Here is a 22,564-nt window from a genome sequence, read left to right on the forward strand (position 1 = left end):
AAAAATGACAAATAAATTTTTGATCTACTTTGTCTTCCTCTGAGCTGAAATTATTTTACTAAAGAATGAAAAGCATGGATCCATTTTGACATTGCATTTACTTTAATGCAATTCGAAATATACAGACATTAAGGTATCCAAAAAAAAATAGTAACTGGCAGATCACTTTAAAAGTAAATCTCAGTGATTTGCCTGCGCCTTAGTTGTCCCGCTCTATTTGTGGGTTCAGCAGACACATCCCCCTGATGCTCTATATGCTCAGTTAAATCTGTTGCAAGGTCAATTTCTAGCCTGTTGGCTGTTGCAATGTTATGTAACATGCAACAGGCTATAATGACCTTGCACACAATGGGGGGTTTGTAGAGCATAGCCCCCCCGGAAAAATCCAGGCAGCGGAACCGACTCTTGAGAATTCCAAAGGTCCTCTCAATGGCACTTCTGGTTCTTCGATGTGCGTGGTTGAAGCTCCTCTCCTTAGGGGTGGTTGGCCGCAAATATGGTGTCATCAACCATGGCAATAATTTGTAGCCATTATCACCTAAAAACAGGACAAAGTAAAGCTAATTAGCTTAATTTTAAAAATGAGGCAGCATTCACACAAACATCTGCCTGCCGGGCGGCCGTGTGCTCCGTGTAATGGAGAGGAGGAGGGGTGACCGCTCTCCATAGCAATGCATGGGGGCTGCACGTAACACAGGGAAACATAGGACATGTGTTAGCTCCCCCCCCCCCCCCCCCATGTACGGTGTTGCATGTGTGCTGCACCATATTGCTCTGTGCGGCCATTGCCATCTATGGGGACATATGTATGGGCGTAAGTTTGCAGCTGTACATATGTCCCCCATACAGTAGTGTGAATGGAGCCTTAGTCCGAGCTTAGACTGACATTTTTGGATTATCCTCACAATATCAGTTTTTTCCTTGGAATCTGCTTGGTTTATCAGTGACAATAATGCAAGTTATTTGCATTTGGGGATGTCTTCTTTTTCCACAATATTTTTAACAAAACATGATGGTAGTTAAAGGGGTTTGCCAACAAACGAAAGTTAAGCCGTATCCATGAGATAGTGCCTAACTTCATGATCAGTGCTGAGACCCCCACAGACAGCAAAAATGACTAATGGAGCAGATGGCCGTGCATGCCCATTCCGCTCCATTAATCTCTATGGAGCTGACAGAGATTGGTGAGCGCTGTGCTCGGCAAGATCACTCGCCTCCATAGAGATTACTTGAGCAAAACAGTCATGTTCAGCCATCTGCTCCATTAGTCTGACTGAGCGGCGAGGGCTCCATTGGTTATGCAATATGTGGGGGTCTCAGCACTGATCAGGGAGTTAGGTCCTATCCCGTGGATAGGGCTAAACTTTATTTTGTGGGAAAACCCCTTTAGATTGTGAGGTTTACCAGTTCAGTCACATGTCCATGGACAAAGTAGGTGTTTGTAACTGATACCCCTCAGTATGTATTTGGAAATTAGGCTTAACCCCACACTTTTTTTTTCTCTCTCTCTTAACGCCGGTTTCGTCAAATTAATTTCATATGCTGAGAATGTGTTTTGTTTAAATTATTTTGCCTTTTTTTTTTAAATTCATTTGTTTGTGTTAACATTTTAGTTTACATCGTGTAAACTTTTGAAAAAAAAAGGCAAAAATGTAAACAATACTCTTCTCAGTTTCAGAAAAGCATAATTAAAGACAGACCTTATGGAGCATGACCACATTTTAAGTGTTTAGTAATTGAAAGAGCATTCACATTCACTTACCAAGCAGAAAGGCGTCCCTGTACAATTCACTCTGGAGCCGGCGATTGAGGCCACAGTGCTCAAAGATAAAGGAATCGTGTGTCGAGCCAGGGTACTTTGCGACCACATTCGTTATGAGGTTATTGTGGTCCACGGTGACCTGCACATTAATAGATCTAAACATTTTTCGATTGCGGTACCGATATTCATCGGCCGCAGGAGGCACCAACGCCACATGTGTGCAGTCGATTAGCCCGATCACGTTGGGCATCCCCGCTACTTGCACAAACTCCGCTTGCGTCCTCCGGATGGCATCAGCAGTTTTGGGGAAGGCGATGTACTGTGTACAGAGCTTAAACAGCTCATCCACTACCTCGTGGAAAAAACGGCTGAAGGTTGGTTGCGAAAAACCAAAACGCTCAGCAATGCAGTGCTGGAAGGACGCGTTAGCCATATAATAGATGGCCGAGACCATCTTGGTGAGTCCAGGCACTGCATGTGACCGTCCGGTTTTTGCCCCGATAGCTACTTCAAGCTTCTCATAGAGGCTTAGGATTGAAGCTCTATCCAGCCGAAACTGCTGATACACCTCCGCGTCCGTAAAATCTGCAAAGGACACACGAGGACGGAACACTCGCGGACGCCTCCTCTGCCTCCGTCTGCGCTGTCTAGCCATGATCCTGTCATTTTGAATGGCCACGTAGAGGATCGGAAGCATATCCATTGTCCTAGAATTAAGAATATGGAATATTATTTTTTTATGCTCATATTGGCAGATTGGTCAGATAAGGTATGTTACTTTGTGAGTAATTTAAACTTACACTAAAAATTTGTTTAATCCCAATTTGTGGTAAATAATAAACACATTTTTAGTTTTTCCGGGGCCTCTCTAACAATTTGTATACATTTTTTTAATATTTGAATTTAAAAGTGTGACTTACCTTTGCAAATGCTTTTTTGACGAGTGTTTGTCTTCTTATTACCACCAATCTCCACTCCTGTTTTACAAATTGGATTGTTATTTTTTCAAAAATCAATCCTTTTTTGAAATTTATATGTGAACATTTACTTACCTTTTTGCTAAATTTCAATGGATTTATTGTGCACAATCAACAGTCAACTTTTCCAATCTCCTTCAGAACCCTCGACTCCTAACTCTCTCCATTTTGTTTGTTTTTTGGAAACCATTTTATATTTTTTCCCTAAATTGTGTCGCACACACCTTTACCTTGTTGCCACAAGCATAATAGCAATCAGTTTACTCATGCGACACTTTTGTGTCGCGGTTTGAATAGTGTCGCACTTCTATTCTGTGTTTGCGCGCTTTGATATGCGCGCCCCCGTTTGTGACGCACGCTATTTAAATTGTGGCGCACGGCTGGTTAGATTGTGTCGCGCGCTTCGGCCATTTTCCAGATTCACTCCTTGGTTTTGTGGCGCATGCACGGCGGATTTTGGCGCGAAATATTGAAAATCTGACGCCAGCAGCAGCGTCATAAATAGAAGCCACACCTGCAACTACAGCAGATACCGTGCACAGCAGCCAGGGAACAATACTGAGAATTGTAAGTACCCAAAAACAACACAAAATACACCCAAAACAAGGCAAAAAAAGGGGAAAAAGCCCCAAAAGAGAGATAAGAAGGGTGGATATACAGGGCAATGTAAAGGACAGTGAAGAAACACAAGCTAATGGCACAGCACATGTTGCAGGGGGATCGCATCGTCAGAATTACATGAGTTTAACATCATAACTTCTAATCCCTTCACATAGATCTATATTGTCGTGAACGAGGAGGGAACAACCTTTCGAAAAGCAAGATGGCCACATCCTCAGGTAAAGCGCTCAATACATTTTAGATAACTCCAAAAGAAACCTAGAAATGCAATGTTCACACAGAGTTTTCAATTATGGAGTTTTAAATTCAAAATCACATTATTACATAAAAGAAAATGTCAAAATGATTTTTACAGCAAAAAAGGTTTTTATGTGTCATCACCAAAATATAAACATTTACATCAAAGTATATGGTCATGGGCGCATGCGTCACTAGCTACGCTTTGAAGTGCAGTGCTAGCGCAATGGGGGCGCACCCTGGGCTGGACACATTTGCAAATGCATTGAAAGGCATCTCCTGGTTAAGCAATCACATGCGTTACACTGGACACACTAATGTTTTTTTTTAGTGAGGCCCAAAACCATGCACTTTTAAACGCAGGACTAGCGCTGTCACCGTGTGATTCCGTTTTTGGACAATACACATGCATTTAGTTGAAGCCCTTAGCGCTCTGCACGGTAGCTGTACTGCACTGAGATGATGCCGGTTCTGCTCTGCACAGGAGCCAAACCGCCATCGGGGGTTGCGGGATGTCAGCGTTAATCTACCGCTGACATCCACGGCTAACACCCGCGGTCGGAGTGGGCTCCGATCGTGGGTGTTTATTCCGTTAAATGACGCGACCGCACCATTTCACATGCCTTCCGGGGTTCTTTACCCCACGATCGGTGCCCCAGCGATGTTTTTGGGGGCGCCAATCGCTGCTATGGCACCACTGGGGTCCGATAGGGGCCCCAGAGAAGCCTGAAGGCAGGGCCTTTAAGATGGCGTCTGTGACGTCATCTTAAAGGCAAAGTGTCAGCCTATGCATCTGCATAGGCTGACACTGCTAATACCCTGCAATACATGAGTATTGCAGAGTATTATCATGAAGAAGCAATCAGATGATTGCTTGTTGATGTCCCGTGGTGGGTCAAGAAAAAAAAAAAGGTAAAGAAAATGTTTTTCGTGCAAAAATAATTTAACAAATCAATAAAAATGGCCATAAGCCCAAAAAAATATAAAGATACAAATTACGCTCAAAAAAGTCAAAACAGTCCGTCACAATCCATAGAATAAAACAAAATAAATATTGGACCCATATGATGAACGCCGTAAATCAAAAAATTACAAACCCGCCAAAAATTCTGATTTTACCTATTATATCCCACTAAAAATGCAATAAAAAGTGAACAACAAAACATATGTACTCCACAATGATACTGTTGCAAAGTACAACATGTCCCGCAAAAAACAAGCCAACAACCAGCTCTGTAGCCAAAAACGTAACAATGTTATGCCACTTGGAAGACGGCGATGCAAAAATGAGAGATTTTACAACACATTAGCATTTTTTTTTCCAAATTAATTAAAAATTAAGAAAAAATATTCATGTCTGGTATCCCCGTAATCGTATCGACCCATAGAATAAAGATAACAGGATTATTAGGCTATACGGTGAACACCAATTTTTTTTATTTAACTAATCCAGTACAGAATTGATTCTTTTCTACTTATGACCTCAAAACAAGTTCAAAATTTGCTACAATAGGTGATACCAACCCCAAAATGGTGACACTGGAAAAAGCATCTCATCTTGCCAAAAAAATGCCGTCACATGGCCCAAATAACGTCAAAGCAAAAATTTTATAGCCTTCAAAAGGGGGCAACGAGAAAACTCAAATCCAGGCAGCTGCAGGGCCCTCCTTCCCTTCTGCACCTCGCTGTGCCCCCATAACACAAGTAATGTCCACATGTGGGGGGTCGCTGCACTCAGGAGAAATTGTTGAACACATTTTATGGTGGCTTTTTGCTTTTTATCTTTTTGAAATGTGTAAATTTTAGGCCTAAATGAACATATAAGCAACAAAAATTGACCATTCTAAATTTCACACCCATTTGGATTCAATTACTAGGAAGATCTCAAGGAGTTCACAATCTTCGTAAATGCTGCTTCTGATATCATGAGGGGTGCAGATTTGAAAATGGGTTTGTTATATATGTGGTTTAGATGCTAAAAATATTACAATTCAGTGAAAACACTATTTATCCTCCAAATTGCCAAATTATCATAAAATATATATATTTGTAAGCTGCGCAACATCAAAAATAATTATCAAGACATTTTTTTTATTTATGCCAATGTAAATAAGACGATTGGAAATGTTATTCTGCAACTTATTTAGGTTGAAAATCATCTGCATGAAAATGCAATGATTCAAAATTTTGTCAAGGTCACATTTATCCCAAAACTCAAGTTTGTGACATTTTTTTGGGGAATGAAAGCAAAAAATAACAGCCAACATTTACCAATAAAATGAAGTACAAGATGTGTGGAATCGTTTAGATTAGTAAAAGTGTTCAAAAGGTATAACTATATAAATCAAACCATATCACAATCCCATAAATTGGGCTGAGCCTTAGGCTAGATTCACACTGCTGTTGGCCGCCCGTACCGTAGCGGGCAACGGCCGTGTACGGGGAGAGGAGGAGGAGGAGGTGAGCGTAGCTCCCCCCCGCCCCTCTACATAGGAAGTAATGGCGCACGGCGCCGTACTACGGAGAAAGATAGGACAGGTCCTATCTTTTTCTTGGGTACGAAGCGGTACGGTGCCGCACGTGTGCTGAACCGTACCGCTCCCGTAGTGCGCCATGCGCCCATTGCCGTCTATGGGGGACGTATATCGGCCGTATATACGTCCCCCATACAGTCGTGTGAATGTAGCCTTAAGCTGTAAAATGGCTGCGTCCTTAAGGGGTTAATACACAATGCAAAGACTATGAAAACACACCATGAGAAGAAGGCCGAAGACGCCAGACATGTGATAGGCAACACAAATTCCGAGCACAACAAGATCAGGGTAAACCCAATGCAAATCTTTGAAACAAATCTATCATAAATAAGTTTTGAATTTCATATTGGTAAAAATATCAAATATCTTGCGTTCTTGTATTTTACAGATGAAAGCCAGGCAGGCACCAGCAGCGGCAAGAGAAAGCAGAAGAAGAGCGCCCCTTTTGATCGAGCAGAGCTCGTCGCTTTGATAACCATCTGCGACGAGCGGGGCTACGACCTGCTCCGTGAGACTGGCAGCTATAAAGCAAAGACCAAAATCATGGAGCAGGTCCAAGCCCATCTGCTCGAGAAATACGGCCGGTACCATTCCGTCCGACAGTTGCAGAAGCGGTTCTCGGACATAAAGGTCCGTGAGGAGCGCTTTTTGGAGCGTGTCCGAAGCCGGAACCGCTCTGCAAAAGGTTAGAAGATACAACTTGGTTCTCTAAGTAATGACATGTCTGTGCATTTTTTGATGATTTCTCTTTTTCTTTCTAGCCGGACGGGAGAGGGCACCGGCCGTAGAAGGGGCCTCTTCTTCTGCTTCTGTTGCTGCTGCTGTTGTGGTGGATGTTGGGGACGACTCTCCCCCTCCACCAAGCCCTGTGCCACCTGGCCAAGAGGTAAAGACTGGCATACTTTTAGGAATCTAAGATGTTGAAAATGTAATATATACTAATTCATTTGTAATTATAATTAATTTATATATATATTTTTTTTTTTACAGGATCTTGCTGTGGCTCCGGAGGAGGAGATGGTTACCCTGGTGCTGGAACCGGTGGAAGACCCACATGAAGAGGTCCAGCCACCAGAGGTAGCCACCACAGCAGTGGCCGAGGGTCTTCAGATGTCCATCGGTGAGCAGCTCCTCCATGAAATGGAGCTGCTCAACCGAAACATGGACATTCTGATGGCCCATTTCGAAAGGTTGTTCCACCCTCCTCGTTCTTAATTTTGTGTCTTTTTTTGTTTAAAAGATTTTGTTAAAAAAACATTTAAAAATTTAAAAAAAAAAATGAAAAAAATGAAAAAATTTCAAAAAAAATTTCAAAAAGTTTGGAAAAAAAAAAAAAAAAAAAAAAATGTTTGAACCAAAAAAAAAAAAAAAAAAATTTTACCATGATTATCCCCCAAAACAGGCAACGGTGTTTGTAAAGTTGTCTTTTTACCATGATTATCCCCCAAAACAGGCAACGGTGTTTGTAAAATTGCTGTAAATCAATAGCATGAGATGTATTTATTAAGGTATCAGTATTTTTCTTTGATGTCTGAATATAAACAAATGTAATGTGATTTTAAAACAGTGCTTGAATAAATTATTAATTTTTGCATAAAAATGACTGTTTATTACGTTAACTTCCATAAAAAAACAGGGGCAGCAACACACTGGTGGGGGGGGGGGGGGGGTGTTTGTTGACATAAACACTGTTGGGGGTTTATGGTGACATAAACACTGGGGGGGGGGGTGGTGACATAAACACTGGTGGGGGGGGGATGGTGACATAAACACTGGTGGGGGGGGGGTATGGTGACATAAACACTGGTGGGGGGGTATGGTGACATAAACACTGGTGGGGGGGGGGTGTTTGTTGACATAAACACTGTTGGGGGTTTATGGTGACATAAACACTGGGGGGGGGGTGACATAAACACTGGTGGGGGGGGTATGGTGAGATAAACACTGGTGGGGGGGGTATGGTGACATAAACACTGGTGGGGGGGGGTATGGTGACATAAACACTGGGGGGGGGGGAGTGCAGGGTCACACAGACACTTTGGCTAAAGATAACTTACATGATGTGGGCAGCTTGGTGTATTTTGCTGGGTTCACACCATATTCTTGGTCTAGGCTCAGCGTATATGTCACTAAAGCCCCTGACGTGTTACCTTTGTGTATACATTGGCAAATAGTTGCAGACGGCGGCTGGCCTTTTGCCTCCATCTGATGCTAAAACTTTAAATCAAGGACTAAACTTTTGCAAAAGTTAACAAATAATTTTTATTTATATTGCTTCAGTAAATTCCGTAAAGCTTTACAAATAAATATACATCTTTCCACTATGTAGCCTCCACAAGAGCAATGTATGCTGGGTGGCATGGTGGCTCATTAGTTAGCATTACAGCCTTGCAGCCTTGTGGACCTCGATTCGAGTGACATCCAGGTCAACGTCTGCACAGAGTTTGCATTTCTCTCCATGTTTGTGTTGGTTTCCTCCAGGTCCTCCGGTTTCATCCCACGCTCAAACACATACTTGCAGGTTTTTTAGATTGGGAGCCCCATTGGGGACAGGGAACATTCTGATAAGGACTGATTATTAATTCTTATGTGCTCATCGGAGGCAAGGGATGCCTATGTTAATCAAAAGCATTGTTTTGCATCCTTATTCACTTTTGTCAATCACTTGTATCACTCATCATGAGATAGGAGCAGGGTGGAATACACATACATCACACCATACCCCTTTAAATGGGCCAGGAGGAGAGAGCATACCTGCAGACCTATCCCTTTAAGTGGGGCTTGAGAAGAGAGCATACCTGCACACCTATCCCTTTCAAACCAGGAACGGAAAGCCATAATCCCGCCTCCAAAAAATACATTCTCAGGAACCAGAAGTGAAGCAAGATCTCATTTACAATTTATCGAGCTACATTTTAAGTCCTCAACAAAGTGCCTTACTGTCTAAAGGTTTAGGTTTTTCACCCAGCAATAATTTCAATATATTTCATACTATCCTAGATGTAAATAAATTTATTAGAAATTTAACTCTGCGAAAACATTTTTTTGAATGTCCAGAGGGTGATAAGACCTATTCTAAGGACTGTGGTAATACCGGGATGCTAAGCCTAAACAAAGATATGAACACTTTTGAAGACCAATATCACCTCTCGACATTGCGCCAACTTCAGTCTGAAGAATATGATATAGTGGACTTGAACCAATCTTTCCGAACTTCCAACTCTTTGTTCTACCCCATTAACTCAAGATCCACCACAATGGACATTTTCCAAGAACAGGTGGAACGAGATTTGATTGAACTAAAAGAAGTTACCACTCAGCACCAGAAATATAATATTTCAAACCAGGAACGGAAAGCCATAAAAGGAATTAAAATGAACTCTGATCTTCTAGTCCGCTCTGCAGACAAGGGGGGTGCGATAGTTCTCCTTAATGCCGGACTGTATAAAAAATTAAATTTAGAGATGTTGAGTGATGAAAAAACGTATCTAAAATTACAATCAAATCCTACTATTGAATTTCAAATGTTGTTAAGGAAACTGTTGGATGAGGGATTAAATATGGGTGCAATATCCCAGAAAATATCAGATTACCTGTATGTCAAATTTCCCGTTACCCCAGTCTTTCACTCATTGCCGAAGATACATAAGGAGGTCTTCCCCCCTCCCCTCCGCCCCATTGTGGCGGGTATCGGATCTCTGAGTGAAAGATTGGGGGAATGGGTTGACCACCACCTTCAGCCACTGGTTGCTTCCCTTCCTGGCCTATTGAAAGATACTAAACATACTATTTCTTTACTTGATGGTATACCATGGAGACGGAGCTCCATGTGGCTGTCGTGTGACGTGGTAGCATTATACCCATCTTTAGACCATGAAATTGCATTACAATGCCTGACTTACTGGTTGGATAAATATAGCATGTATTCACTTGCAGTAAAAGAGTTTATAGTAGAAGCAGTTAACTTTCTCTTGAAAAGAAATTATTTTTCATTTGATGACAGCTATTTTTTACAGAGATGCGGTGCATCGATGGGGGGCAGATGTTCTCCATCATTAGCAAATCTGTACATGGCCAGATGGGAAGAACTTTATCTGTTTTCTGGGGCAAATCCTTTTCTCTCCCATATCAGGTGGTACGGCCGTTATATTGACGACCAGCTCCTGATATGGGAGGGAACTGTATTGGATGCAGAAAATTTTGTCAAATATCTGAATTCTAACTACATGAATTTAAAATTCACATTTAATTTACAGGCTAAAACTATCAATTTCTTGGATATCAGCTTAACTGGTACCAATACTGTAGTTCAAATTTCCCCATATGTCAAACCAACGGCATCTAATACCACCCTACTAGCTAGCTCATGCCACCCCAATCATGTTATAAAGAATATCCCTACAGGAGAACTTATCCGCACTAAAAGGAATTGTTCCACATCCTCCCTGTATAAAACAGAGGAGAAAAAGGTTTGGGACAAATTAAAGAAGAGAAAATATCCGGAGTGGATGTTAAAAAGGGCTTCTCATATAGTCCATAATATCCCCCGTTCAGATTTGATTAACATGAATAAAAACAAAAAATCCAAACACAAAAAACAACAACCAATAGTGTTTACTACAACCTACAGTGTTCAGTACAAAGAAATTGAAAAAATTATATATAAAAATCTACCCATCCTGCATACTGATCACGTACTGTCCAAAATTATGCACAACAATATAAAATGTGTAGCTAAAAAGGCTCCGAATCTCAGTAACTTACTGTCACCAAGCCTATATCAATCAAGTCCAGGCCATACCACATGGCTCAGCACTAAAGGCTTCTTCAAATGTGGAGCAGACCGTTGTAAGTGCTGCAGGTATGTGATCCAAAGCAAATTTTTCTCCTCGTACTCTAACGATGCACAACAAGAAATAAAACAATTCATAAACTGTAATACATCATTTGTAATTTATCAGATACAATGCATTTCATGTGGATTAGATTACATAGGCTGTACTACGAACAATCTTAAAACCCGCATTCGTCGACATTTCTCTGATGTCAGTTCAGACAGTGCGGTTAACATTTCCGCAGTATCCAGACATGTTAGGGAACATCATGCCGGAGACTGCAGTGTCCTCAGATGCAGGGGTATTGAAAAAGTAATGAAACCTAAGCGAGGGGGAGATCTTAGGAGGATCCTTTTAAATCGAGAAACGTACTGGATTTTCTCTCTAAAAACTAGGGTCCCTTTTGGATTAAATAAGAAACAAGATTTGATTCATTTTTGCTAAAAATTGCTAACTTATAAAATATATAATAAATATAAAATATTGTTTCTAATATCCTATAATGCTCCCCACGTAATACCACCTCTCTTTTTTGCTTCTTTGATAGAAAAACAATGTAAAGTTACACTTTTTCTTGCAGGTACTAAGGTGATAATTACCACCTGTTTTTCCTTGTTTTTAAACATGTAAAGTTTCTTCTATGTATGTTTACACTTTATGTTTACACTTTATGTTTACACTTTACGCTTTACGCTTTATACAAAAAATCATGGAAAGGGTTAAAAAAACCTTACCCAGAGATCCATGGGATTGAAAGGGCAGGGTTAAATAGCCAGACTGCAGAAAGTTGTGCAGAAGCTATGAATAAGGTTTAATCACCGAAACGCGTAAGCTTTGATGCTATTTTTTATTCCTTATGCTGTGTCATGTATCATTGTACCCTTTTTAATGGATTTCAAATAAAATTTTGCTACTTTTTATCCTAAAACTGACGTCTGATGTCCAGCTGGAAATAGTTCTTTTTCCTATCCCTTTAAGTGGGGCTTGAGGAGAGAGCATACCTGCACACCTATCCCTTTAAGTGGGGCTTGAGGAGAGAGCATACCTGCACACCTATCTCTTTAAGTGGGGCTTGAGGAGAGAGCATACCTGCAGACCTATCCCTTTAAGTGGGGCTTGAGGAGAGAGCATACCTGCAGACCTATCCCTTTAAGTGGGGCTTGAGGAGAGAGCATACCTGCACACCTATCCCTTTAAGTGGGGCTTGAGGAGAGAGCATACCTGCACACCTATCTCTTTAAGTGGGGCTTGAGGAGAGAGCATACCTGCACACCTATCCCTTTAAGTGGGGCTTGAGGAGAGAGCATACCTGCACACCTATCCCTTTAAGTGGGGCTTGAGGAGAGAGCATACCTGCAGACCTATCCCTTTAAGTGGGGCTTGAGGAGAGAGCATACCTGCACACCTATCCCTTTAAGTGGGGCTTGAGGAGAGAGCATACCTGCACACCTATCCCTTTAAGTGGGGCTTGAGGAGAGAGCATACCTGCACACCTATCCCTTTAAGTGGGGCTTGAGGAGAGAGCATACCTGCAAACCTATCCCTTTAAGTGGGGCTTGAGGAGAGAGCATACCTGCACACCTATCCCTTTAAGTGGGGCTTGAGGAGGGAACATAGCTGCACACCTATCCCTTTAAGTGGGGCTTGAGGAGGGAACATAGCTGCACACCTATCCCTTTAAGTGGGGCTTGAGGAGGGAACATAGCTGCAGACCTATCCCTTTAAGTGGGGCTTGAGGAGGGAACATAGCTGCAGACCTATCCCTTTAACTGGGGCTTCTTTTTTTTCAAAAGCCACATTCTCCAAGTAGGATCCTAAGCAAAAGAAAATTGCCCTGACATTCACCTCCTTCAGCCCGGTGTATATGAGTGCACGTCTTGCGACACAATTCGGTTTTTTAAATTCGGGGGCTTGTCCGAATCATTCGGGTATTTCGAAAACCACGCCCCCTTGTTTTGGCGCACGGAACTCGGCGCCCGTGCGACACAATTTAGACCCGTGCGCCAGAATCCTGGGGCTATTCAGGGAACTTCGGCGCAAATCGGAAATATTCGGGAAACACGTCGGGAAAACGCGAATCGGGCCCTTAGTAAATGACCCCCAGAGTCGTGTGACTACTGACCATAACATCTATCATATTTGAATAGCGCTGAGTGACATTCTGGGCATTATGCTTCCCTTAGTTCTGGGAGGAAAAATGTAGTTTTTTTTTACCAGTAATACCCCACAGAATGCTCCGGAAAAATCCTGTCCATGATGTGGTGTTGGTCGAGATTGATTATGATCGAGCCACTTTTGATAACTCTGAAGACCCAGCACCTAGTAACACTCCCAGGGATAACATGTTTGTCCCCCTTGTCTCCGCCTCCTACATGAAGTTCATTGTTCTGGCGGGACACCATGGGATTGCCGGAACCAAATATCTGTTGGTTAAATCTTCCTGGTGGCCATCATGGTCTCTCAAGACTTTGCGGAAGCTTGTGGGGTGTGTGACAGGAGTGAGGTGTCCCGAGATTACTACAGGGATTCCTATAACTTGCAATTCAGTTTGAACTCTACATTTTGGAGAGGATTCTGAGGGCATTTGGAAATCTCTGTCATTTACACTTATTCTGCAGCTCCTCAACCAAGATATCGTCGTTCTCCTGTACTTACAAGTTCAATTCCAAGAGCTGTGTATCTCATCCTGTCCTGTGTGATACTGTCTCTAACTAATCCTATATTGTCCTCGACCAAGGACCCTGCAGGTGGTCACCTCTCAGCACCAGCAGACATCGCAGTGCAGAACTCCGGAGCCGTGCAGAGATCCAGGACAATGGATAACATTCTGTCTGGACATGTCATGTAATACTCTTACAGCCTCACATACACGATAGATCATCCTCCACTGCCAGATCCTCACATCCACCCACAATTATACATCAACCACGACACGGAGGAGAACGTAGGGCGATATACCATCCTCCATACACCCCACAGGCAGCAGCGTAGTACAAGCACCAGGACCACATCTGGGGTAACACATGGGACATCGGGGCAGAGGGGAGAACAGGGACCGGATTATGGAAACGTTTTGTAGACAGAAGGGAACCAGTTACAAGTTTAGGGACCTCTAAAAGTCCTGGAATCCTCTTATCCTCTTGGATACCAGAGGTCAGACCTTTTATGCCTCATTGTTTTCTGCTGCGTTTCTTTGGAGAATTCTGTGACTATCGATGACCTCTCCTTAGGAAAAGTATTGATGGCGTCCGACTAGAAGCATCACACACACAGGGATTAGATATACTTAGGGCCACGTGCGAGGTCTGGACCTATAGTGTTACTAACAATTTACAAACTTTGCATTTCTACAACAAGGACGTCCCCCGACCTATGTCAATGAGGATTCTGCTAAAATGTAACTTTTATTAATCACTTATTTCAACCATAAGGAATATTTTCCCAGTGCGTAGAAACAAACAAAAGAAAAACTAAAAGTTGGAATGGTGGGAAAAGAAGGTGATTTTTCCTTCGGAGCAAAGAGAGGAACGTGAGGAGTTTGAGATGAGTTAACGTTTTAAGTGTGGAATAGGGAGTTAGGAACCCACAGGTAGGTATTGAAGGGTTCGCTATGTTGCACACAGGTAGGTATTGAAGGGTTCGCTATGTTGCACACAGGTAGGTATAGAAAGGTTCGCTATGTTGCACACAGGTAGGTATTGAGGGGTTCGCTATGTTGAACACAGGTAGGTATTGAGGGGTTCGCTTTGTTGCACACAGGTAGGTATAGAAAGGTTCGCTGTGCTGCGTGCGCTCTTTTTAGTATGGTTAGAGGCTACACAGTGATAGATTAGATAGCAAGTCCTGGCCACATCTGTATCAGGGGGAATATGGACTATTAGGAGTGTAATCCACACTCTCAGACTACCCTCTCACTCCGGGGGGTATTTCCATATAATTTCCCAGGCTGCAGTCACTTGCTATGTGTGCGCAGTGTTTTATAGTGCTATCTTAGCCAGACGTGATAACATGCCATACCCTAAAGGTGGATCTATGCTAAACACTAGCTTTCTGTTTGTAGACACACATTGCGTTCGCTCCCTTGGGTGTTTTTCCAGTTATTGCTACTATTCAATGCCTCGATTTTCTGGCATTGCTAATAATAACTATCTAATCCATGAACACCACTCTAAAATCTAAAATCAACACACATTCAGACAGCCCCCCCGACATGTTTCGCCATGAGATGGCGTCTTCAGGGGGTAACGGGGCTGATCTGAGGCTTACCCCCTGAAGAATGTGTGTCTCCAAACAGAAAGCTAGTGTTTAGCATAGATCCACCTTTAGGGTATGGCATGTTATCACGTCTGGCTAAGATAGCACTATAAAACACTGCGCACACATAGCAAGTGACTGCAGCCTGGGAAATTATATGGAAATACCCCCCGGAGTGAGAGGGTAGTCTGAGAGCGTGGATTACACTCCTAATAGTCCATATTCCCCCTGATACAGATGTGGCCAGGACTTGCTATCTAATCTATCACTGTGTAGCCTCTAACCATACTAAAAAGAGCGCCCGCAGCACAGCGAACCTTTCTATACCTACCTGTGTGCAACATAGCGAACCCTTCAATACCTACCTGTGGGTTCCTAACTCCCTATTCCACACTTAAAACGTTAACTCATCTCAAACTCCTCACGTTCCTCTCTTTGCTCCGAAGGAAAAATCACCTTCTTTTCCCACCATTCCAACTTTTAGTTTTTCTTTTGTTTGTTTCTACACACTGGGAAAATATTCCTTATGGTTTAAATAAATGATTAATAAAAGTTACATTCTAGCAGAATCCTCATTGACAAAGGTCGGAGGACGTCCTTGTTTGCAGAAATGCAAAGTTTGTAAATCGACTAGAAGCATCACACACATCAGTAGTTTTCTGGATTCCACCAAAATTGGGGTCTAATGGATCACAGTGTAACCGCTCTGTCCGTGCAATGCATCTGAGGAGGCGCCGATTGTGTCCTTACGTCTCTCTTGTACATTGTCAGTGTGAACACGGGCTTGGGTTTGCTGATTTTGTATTGAATTGCACCACACACTAATCTCCTTATGCAGCTCTGCTCCGGCTCATCAACAGTTAACCCGCTGTGGCAGACAGAGCTTTGCTCCAATCATTCCTGGGGCCAGGACTCTGGTATCACATAAATCATCTGCTCATAGTTCAGCGCTGACTATAGATTTGTTGTGACATTAGCTCGTCCTGTCCTGTCTTCTTCTCTGCGTTTTGCACTTCAGCGCATGAAGGGAATGTCACCTAGTTGTCCTCTTACTGTTTAGGGTATGTGAGGCAAACAGGTAGGGAAAGCTGGGCTCTGGGTTTAGCATCAGGACCCACAAGCTGTGTCATTACTCCGTTCCCAGACCCTGCGTTACAGTAACAACTGATAATTGACAACAACGGATCCACAACAGGTTCTCTGGTGACCCGAGAGTCTCAGCTGTCAGGACATGGTGGTCCTCCATGTTGGAGTAGTGTCCTCCATCCTGCAGCAGGTGGGCTCCATGGAGGAGAGGGTCAGAGGGTCTTCTTGTAGGGATCACAGGTAGAAGCTGATGACTCTGTGTCATGATTCACTGCTGCGGGGATTAGAGTGCAGCAGGGGATGGAGGTTCTTCATTGTGATCAGAGGGCAGTGACTTACAGATCTGATATTGAGTTATTCAGGCAGGGCGTGACCCCATGGCCCGGCTGATAGTTAGGTCCCTACAGTACGGGGAGGTGCAGGGTGTCACCTGGGTCCTCCGGTGTTTATAACATGAGGACACCCTCCCTGCTCAGCACTCTGCTGCCTCTGCCTCACCTGCTCCACGTAGACCTGCAGACACCTGCACAGGTAAGTCGCTCATGTCCCGGTCCTGGGGTGGGGGGTGCTGCAGTCACATCACCTATAGACGCTGAGGGATCTGCACCAAACTGCAGCAGCAGACGGGGAGACAACTGGTTATTCTTTTCCATAGTAAAATCTAGATGATAACTGATCATGAAAATCCCCCGTAATCACTGAGCAGTGCCGAGACCCTCTGCATCCTCTGACCCCCAGACCCCCCATCTTACCTCCATCTTATCTCTATATCCGACCTTAACTGAGACCCTCTGCATCCTCTGCACCCCGACCCCCATCTTACCTCCATCTTATCTCTTATCCGACCTTAAATGAGACCCTCTGCGTCCTCTGCCTCACGACCCCCATATTATCTCTTATCCGACCTTAACCGAGACCCTCAGCGTCCTCTAGGTTCTAGCGAAAAGGATAATTTGAACTTTTAGTTTTATATATTTTTTTACTGTATTTCTAGACTCCTGGGGTATTTAACCCTAGGGAGTCTGATCACTTATACAATATACTGCAGCAGGATTGCAGTGTACTGTACATTGACTGCATGTGTGGACCCTGTGTTAGGGTTCAAGCTGTCATAGCAACACATCAGAGGGGGCGCCACCCAGATCCCAGATGGGGGCACCCATGTGTTACCATCACTTGAATGCCACCATCGCGTTTCATGTACTTACCTGAAATTTATGCAGCTTTGTGACATGTTGGAAAGGGAATAAGAAGGCATAAACCACCTGCAGCGACATCGGCCGTTATGGTGGGTAATAATGAATGACGATGCAGAACTCATGTTACTACTTACATAATGCGGGTGGATTATTACACCATTGTTTCTGATGCATCAACAGCACAAGCGCACGTTGCAAGGGTTTCTCCCGATTGCTAATGGGTTTCGACCCAAGTTCTTGGGTTTCTATCCCCCCCCCCTGTATCATCTCTATCTGCCATATCCTGTATCTTCTATCCCCCCCTGTATCATCTCTATCTGCCGTATCCTGTATCTTCTATCCCCCCCCCTGTATCATCTCTATCTGCCGTATCCTGTATCTTCTATCCCCCCCTGTATCATCTCTATCTGCTGTATCCTGTATCTTCTATCCCCCCTGTATCATCTCTATCTGCCGTATCCTGTATCTTCTACCCCCCCCCTGTATCATCTCTATCTGCCGTATCCTGTATCTTCTATCCCCCCCTGTATCATCTCTATCTGCCGTATCCTGTATCTTCTATCCCCCCCTGTATCATCTCTATCTGCCGTATCCTGTATCTTCTATCCCCCCTGTATCATCTCTATCTGCTGTATCCTGTATCTTCTATCCCCCCTGTATCATCTCTATCTGCTGTATCCTGTATCTTCTATCCCCCCCTGTATCATCTCTATCTGCTGTATCCTGTATCTTCTATCCCCCCCTGTATCATCTCTATCTGCTGTATCCTGTATCTTCTATCCCCCCTGTATCATCTCTATCTGCTGTATCCTGTATCTTCTATCCCCCCCTGTATCATCTCTATCTGCCGTATCCTGTATCTTCTATCCCCCCCTGTATCATCTCTATCTGCCGTATCCTGTATCTTCTATCCCCCCTGTATCATCTCTATCTGCCGTATCCTGTATCTTCTATCCCCCCCAGTGTCATCTCTATCTGCCGTATCCTGTATCTTCTATCCCCCCCTGTATCATCTCTATCTGCCGTATCCTGTATCTTCTATCCCCCCCTGTATCATCTCTATCTGCCGTATCCTGTATCTTCTATCCCCCCCTGTATCATCTCTATCTGCCGTATCCTGTATCTTCTATCCCCCCCCTGTATCATCTCTATCTGCCGTATCCTGTATCTTCTATCCCCCCCTGTATCATCTCTATCTGCCGTACCCTGCATCTTCTATCCCCCCTGTATCATCTCTATCTGCCGTATCCTGTATCTTCTATCCCCCCTGTATCATCTCTATCTGCCGTATCCTGTATCTTCTATGCTCCTCTGTATCATCTCTATCTGCCGTATCCTGTATCTTCTATCCCCCCCCTGTATCATCTCTATCTGCCGTATCCTGTATCTTCTATCCCACCCTGTATCATCTCTATCTGCTGTATCCTGTATCTTCTATCCCTCCCAGTATCATCTCTATCTGCCGTATCCTGTATCTTCTACCCCCCCCCTGTATCATCTCTATCTGCCGTATCCTGTATCTTCTATCCCCCCCAGTATCATCTCTATCTGCCGTATCCTGTATCTTCTATCCCCCCCTGTATCATCTCTATCTGCCGTATCCTGTATCTTCTATCCCCCCCTGTATCATCTCTATCTGCCGTATCCTGTATCTTCTATCCCCTCCTGTATCATCTCTATCTGCCGTATCCTGTATCTTCTATCCCCCCCTGTATCATCTCTATCTGCTGTATCCTGTATCTTCTATCCCCCCTGTATCATCTCTATCTGCCGTATCCTGTATCTTCTATCCCCTCCTGTATCATCTCTATCTGCTGTATCCTGTATCTTCTATCCCCCCCTGTATCATCTCTATCTGCCGTATCCTGTATCTTCTATCCCCCCCCCTGTATCATCTCTATCTGCCGTATCCTGTATCTTCTATCCCCTCCTGTATCATCTCTATCTGCTGTATCCTGTATCTTCTATCCCCCCCCCTGTATCATCTCTATCTGCCGTATCCTGTATCTTCTATCCCCCCCCTGTATCATCTCTATCTGCCGTATCCTGTATCTTCTATCCCCCCCTGTATCATCTCTATCTGCCGTATCCTGTATCTTCTATCCCCCCCTGTATCATCTCTATCTGCTGTATCCTGTATCTTCTATCCCCCCCCTGTATCATCTCTATCTGCTGTATCCTGTATCTTCTATCCCCCCCTGTATCATCTCTATCTGCTGTATCCTGTATCTTCTATCCCCCCCCTGTATCATCTCTATCTGCTGTATCCTGTATCTTCTACCCCCCCCTGTATCATCTCTATCTGCCGTATCCTGTATCTTCTATCCCCCCCCCTGTATCATCTCTATCTGCCGTATCCTGTATCTTCTATCCCCCCCTGTATCATCTCTATCTGCCGTATCCTGTATCTTCTATCCCCCCCTGTATCATCTCTATCTGCTGTATCCTGTATCTTCTATCCCCCCCCCTGTATCATCTCTATCTGCCGTATCCTGTATCTTCTATCCCCCCCTGTATCATCTCTATCTGCCGTATCCTGTATCTTCTATCCCCCCCTGTATCATCTCTATCTGCTGTATCCTGTATCTTCTATCCCTCCCTGTATCATCTCTATCTGCTGTATCCTGTATCTTCTATCCCCCCCAGTATCATCTCTATCTGCTGTATCCTGTATCTTCTATCCCCCCCTCCTGTATAATCTCTATCTGCCGTATCCTGTATCTTCTATCCCCCCCTGTATCATCTCTATCTGCCGTATCCTGTATCTTCTATCCCCCCCCTGTATCATCTCTATCTGCTGTATCCTGTATCTTCTATCCCCCCCTGTATCATCTCTATCTGCTGTATCCTGTATCTTCTATCCCCCCCTGTATCATCTCTATCTGCTGTATCCTGTATCTTCTATCCCCCCCTGTATCATCTCTATCTGCTGTATCCTGTATCTTCTATCCCCCCCTGTATCATCTCTATCTGCCGTATCCTGTATCTTCTATCCCCCCCCTGTATCATCTCTATCTGCTGTATCCTGTATCTTCTATCCCCCCCTGTATCATCTCTATCTGCCGTATCCTGTATCTTCTATCCCCCCCTGTATCATCTCTATCTGCTGTATCCTGTATCTTCTATCCCCCCCTGTATCATCTCTATCTGCCGTATCCTGTATCTTCTATCCCCCCCCTGTATCATCTCTATCTGCTGTATCCTGTATCTTCTATCCCCCCCTGTATCATCTCTATCTGCCGTATCCTGTATCTTCTATCCCCCCCTGTATCATCTCTATCTGCCGTATCCTGTATCTTCTATCCCCCCCTGTATCATCTCTATCTGCCGTATCCTGTATCTTCTATCCCCCCCCCCTGTATCATCTCTATCTGCCGTATCCTGTATCTTCTATCCCCCCTGTATCATCTCTATCTGCCGTATCCTGTATCTTCTATCCCCCCTGTATCATCTCTATCTGCCGTATCCTGTATCTTCTACCCCCCCCTGTATCATCTCTATCTGCCGTATCCTGTATCTTCTATCCCCCCTATATCATCTCTATCTGCCGTATCCTGTATCTTCTATCCCCCCCTGTATCATCTCTATCTGCTGTATCCTGTATCTTCTATCCCCCCCTGTATCATCTCTATCTGCCGTATCCTGTATCTTCTATCCCCCCCTGTATCATCTCTATCTGCCGTATCCTGTATCTTCTATCCCCCCCCTGTATCATCTCTATCTGCTGTATCCTGTATCTTCTACCCCCCCCTGTATCATCTCTATCTGCTGTATCCTGTATCTTCTATACCCCCCTGTATCATCTCTATCTGCCGTATCCTGTATCTTCTATCCCCCCCCTGTATCATCTCTATCTGCTGTATCCTGTATCTTCTATAACCCCCTGTATCATCTCTATCTGCCGTATCCTGTATCTTCTATCCCCCCCCTGTATCATCTCTATCTGCTGTATCCTGTATCTTCTATCCCCCCCTGTATCATCTCTATCTGCCGTATCCTGTATCTTCTATCCCCCCCTGTATCATCTCTATCTGCCGTATCCTGTATCTTCTATCCCCCCCTGTATCATCTCTATCTGCCGTATCCTGTATCTTCTATCCCCCCCTGTATCATCTCTATCTGCTGTATCCTGTATCTTCTACCCCCCCCGTATCATCTCTATCTGCCGTATCCTGTATCTTCTATCCCCCCCTGTATCATCTCTATCTGCCGTATCCTGTATCTTCTATCCCCCCCTGTATCATCTCTATCTGCCGTATCCTGTATCTTCTATCCCCCCCCCCGTATCATCTCTATCTGCCGTATCCTGTATCTTCTATCCCCCCCTGTATCATCTCTATCTGCCGTATCCTGTATCTTCTATCCCCCCCTGTATCATCTCTATCTGCTGTATCCTGTATCTTCTATCCCCCCTATATCATCTCTATCTGCCGTATCCTGTATCTTCTATCCCCCCCCAGTATAATCTCTATCTGCTGTATCCTGTATCTTCTATCCCCCCCTGTATTATCTCTATCTGCCGTATCCTGTATCTTCTATCCCCCCTATATCATCTCTATCTGCCGTATCCTGTATCTTCTATCCCCCCCCCAGTATAATCTCTATCTGCCGTATCCTGTATCTTCTATCCCCCCCTGTATTATCTCTATCTGCCGTATCCTGTATCTTCTATCCCCCCCTGTATCATCTCTATCTGCCGTATCCTGTATCTTCTATCCCCCCCTGTATCATCTCTATCTGCAGTATCCTGTATCTTCTATCCCCCCCTGTATCATCTCTATCTGCTGTATCCTGCATCTTCTATCCCCCCCTGTATCATCTCTATCTGCCGTATCCTGTATCTTCTATCCCCCCCTGTATCATCTCTATCTGCTGTATCCTGCATCTTCTATCCCCCCCTGTATCATCTCTATCTGCCGTATCCTGTATCTTCTATCCCCCCCTGTATCATCTCTATCTGCAGTATCCTGTATCTTCTATCCCCCCCTGTATCATCTCTATCTGCCGTATCCTGTATCTTCTATCCCCCCTGTATCATCTCTATCTGCCGTATCCTGTA

The 22,564-nt window shown here is 44.0% G+C and overlaps 2 protein-coding genes across 2 annotated transcripts in view; one reads left to right on the forward strand and one right to left on the reverse strand.

The window, feature by feature from the left end:
• Positions 1-167: 167 nt before the first annotated feature.
• Positions 168-2,465, reverse strand: LOC140068872 (putative nuclease HARBI1). The gene is made up of 2 exons (XM_072114239.1): positions 1,763-2,465; positions 168-538 (listed from the first exon to the last, which is right to left on the reverse strand). Exons 1-2 carry the CDS (start codon positions 2,463-2,465, stop codon positions 168-170), a joined length of 1,074 nt encoding a protein of 357 aa, XP_071970340.1.
• A 14,254-nt stretch (positions 2,466-16,719) lies between these two features.
• LOC140069132 (uncharacterized) overlaps positions 16,720-22,564 on the forward strand; it is a 137,009-nt gene continuing 131,164 nt past the window's right edge. Inside the window, exon 1 of the mRNA XM_072114496.1 lies at positions 16,720-16,837. The gene's annotated coding sequence lies outside the window, so the exon portion shown is untranslated. The remainder of the gene's footprint in view (positions 16,838-22,564) is intronic.

This window comes from Engystomops pustulosus, chromosome 7, assembly GCF_040894005.1.
Source record: "Engystomops pustulosus chromosome 7, aEngPut4.maternal, whole genome shotgun sequence".
Classification (NCBI taxonomy): domain Eukaryota; kingdom Metazoa; phylum Chordata; class Amphibia; order Anura; family Leptodactylidae; genus Engystomops; species Engystomops pustulosus.

Excerpts from the sequence above, each read along its gene's own strand:
- LOC140068872 (XM_072114239.1), bottom strand. The coding sequence starts at position 2,465 with ATGGATATGCTTCCGATCCTCTACGTGGCCATTCAAAATGACAGGATC. Across the intron at positions 539-1,762 it reads CAGGGACGCCTTTCTGCTTG|GTGATAATGGCTACAAATTA; the intron begins GTAAGTGAATGT and ends TCCTGTTTTTAG.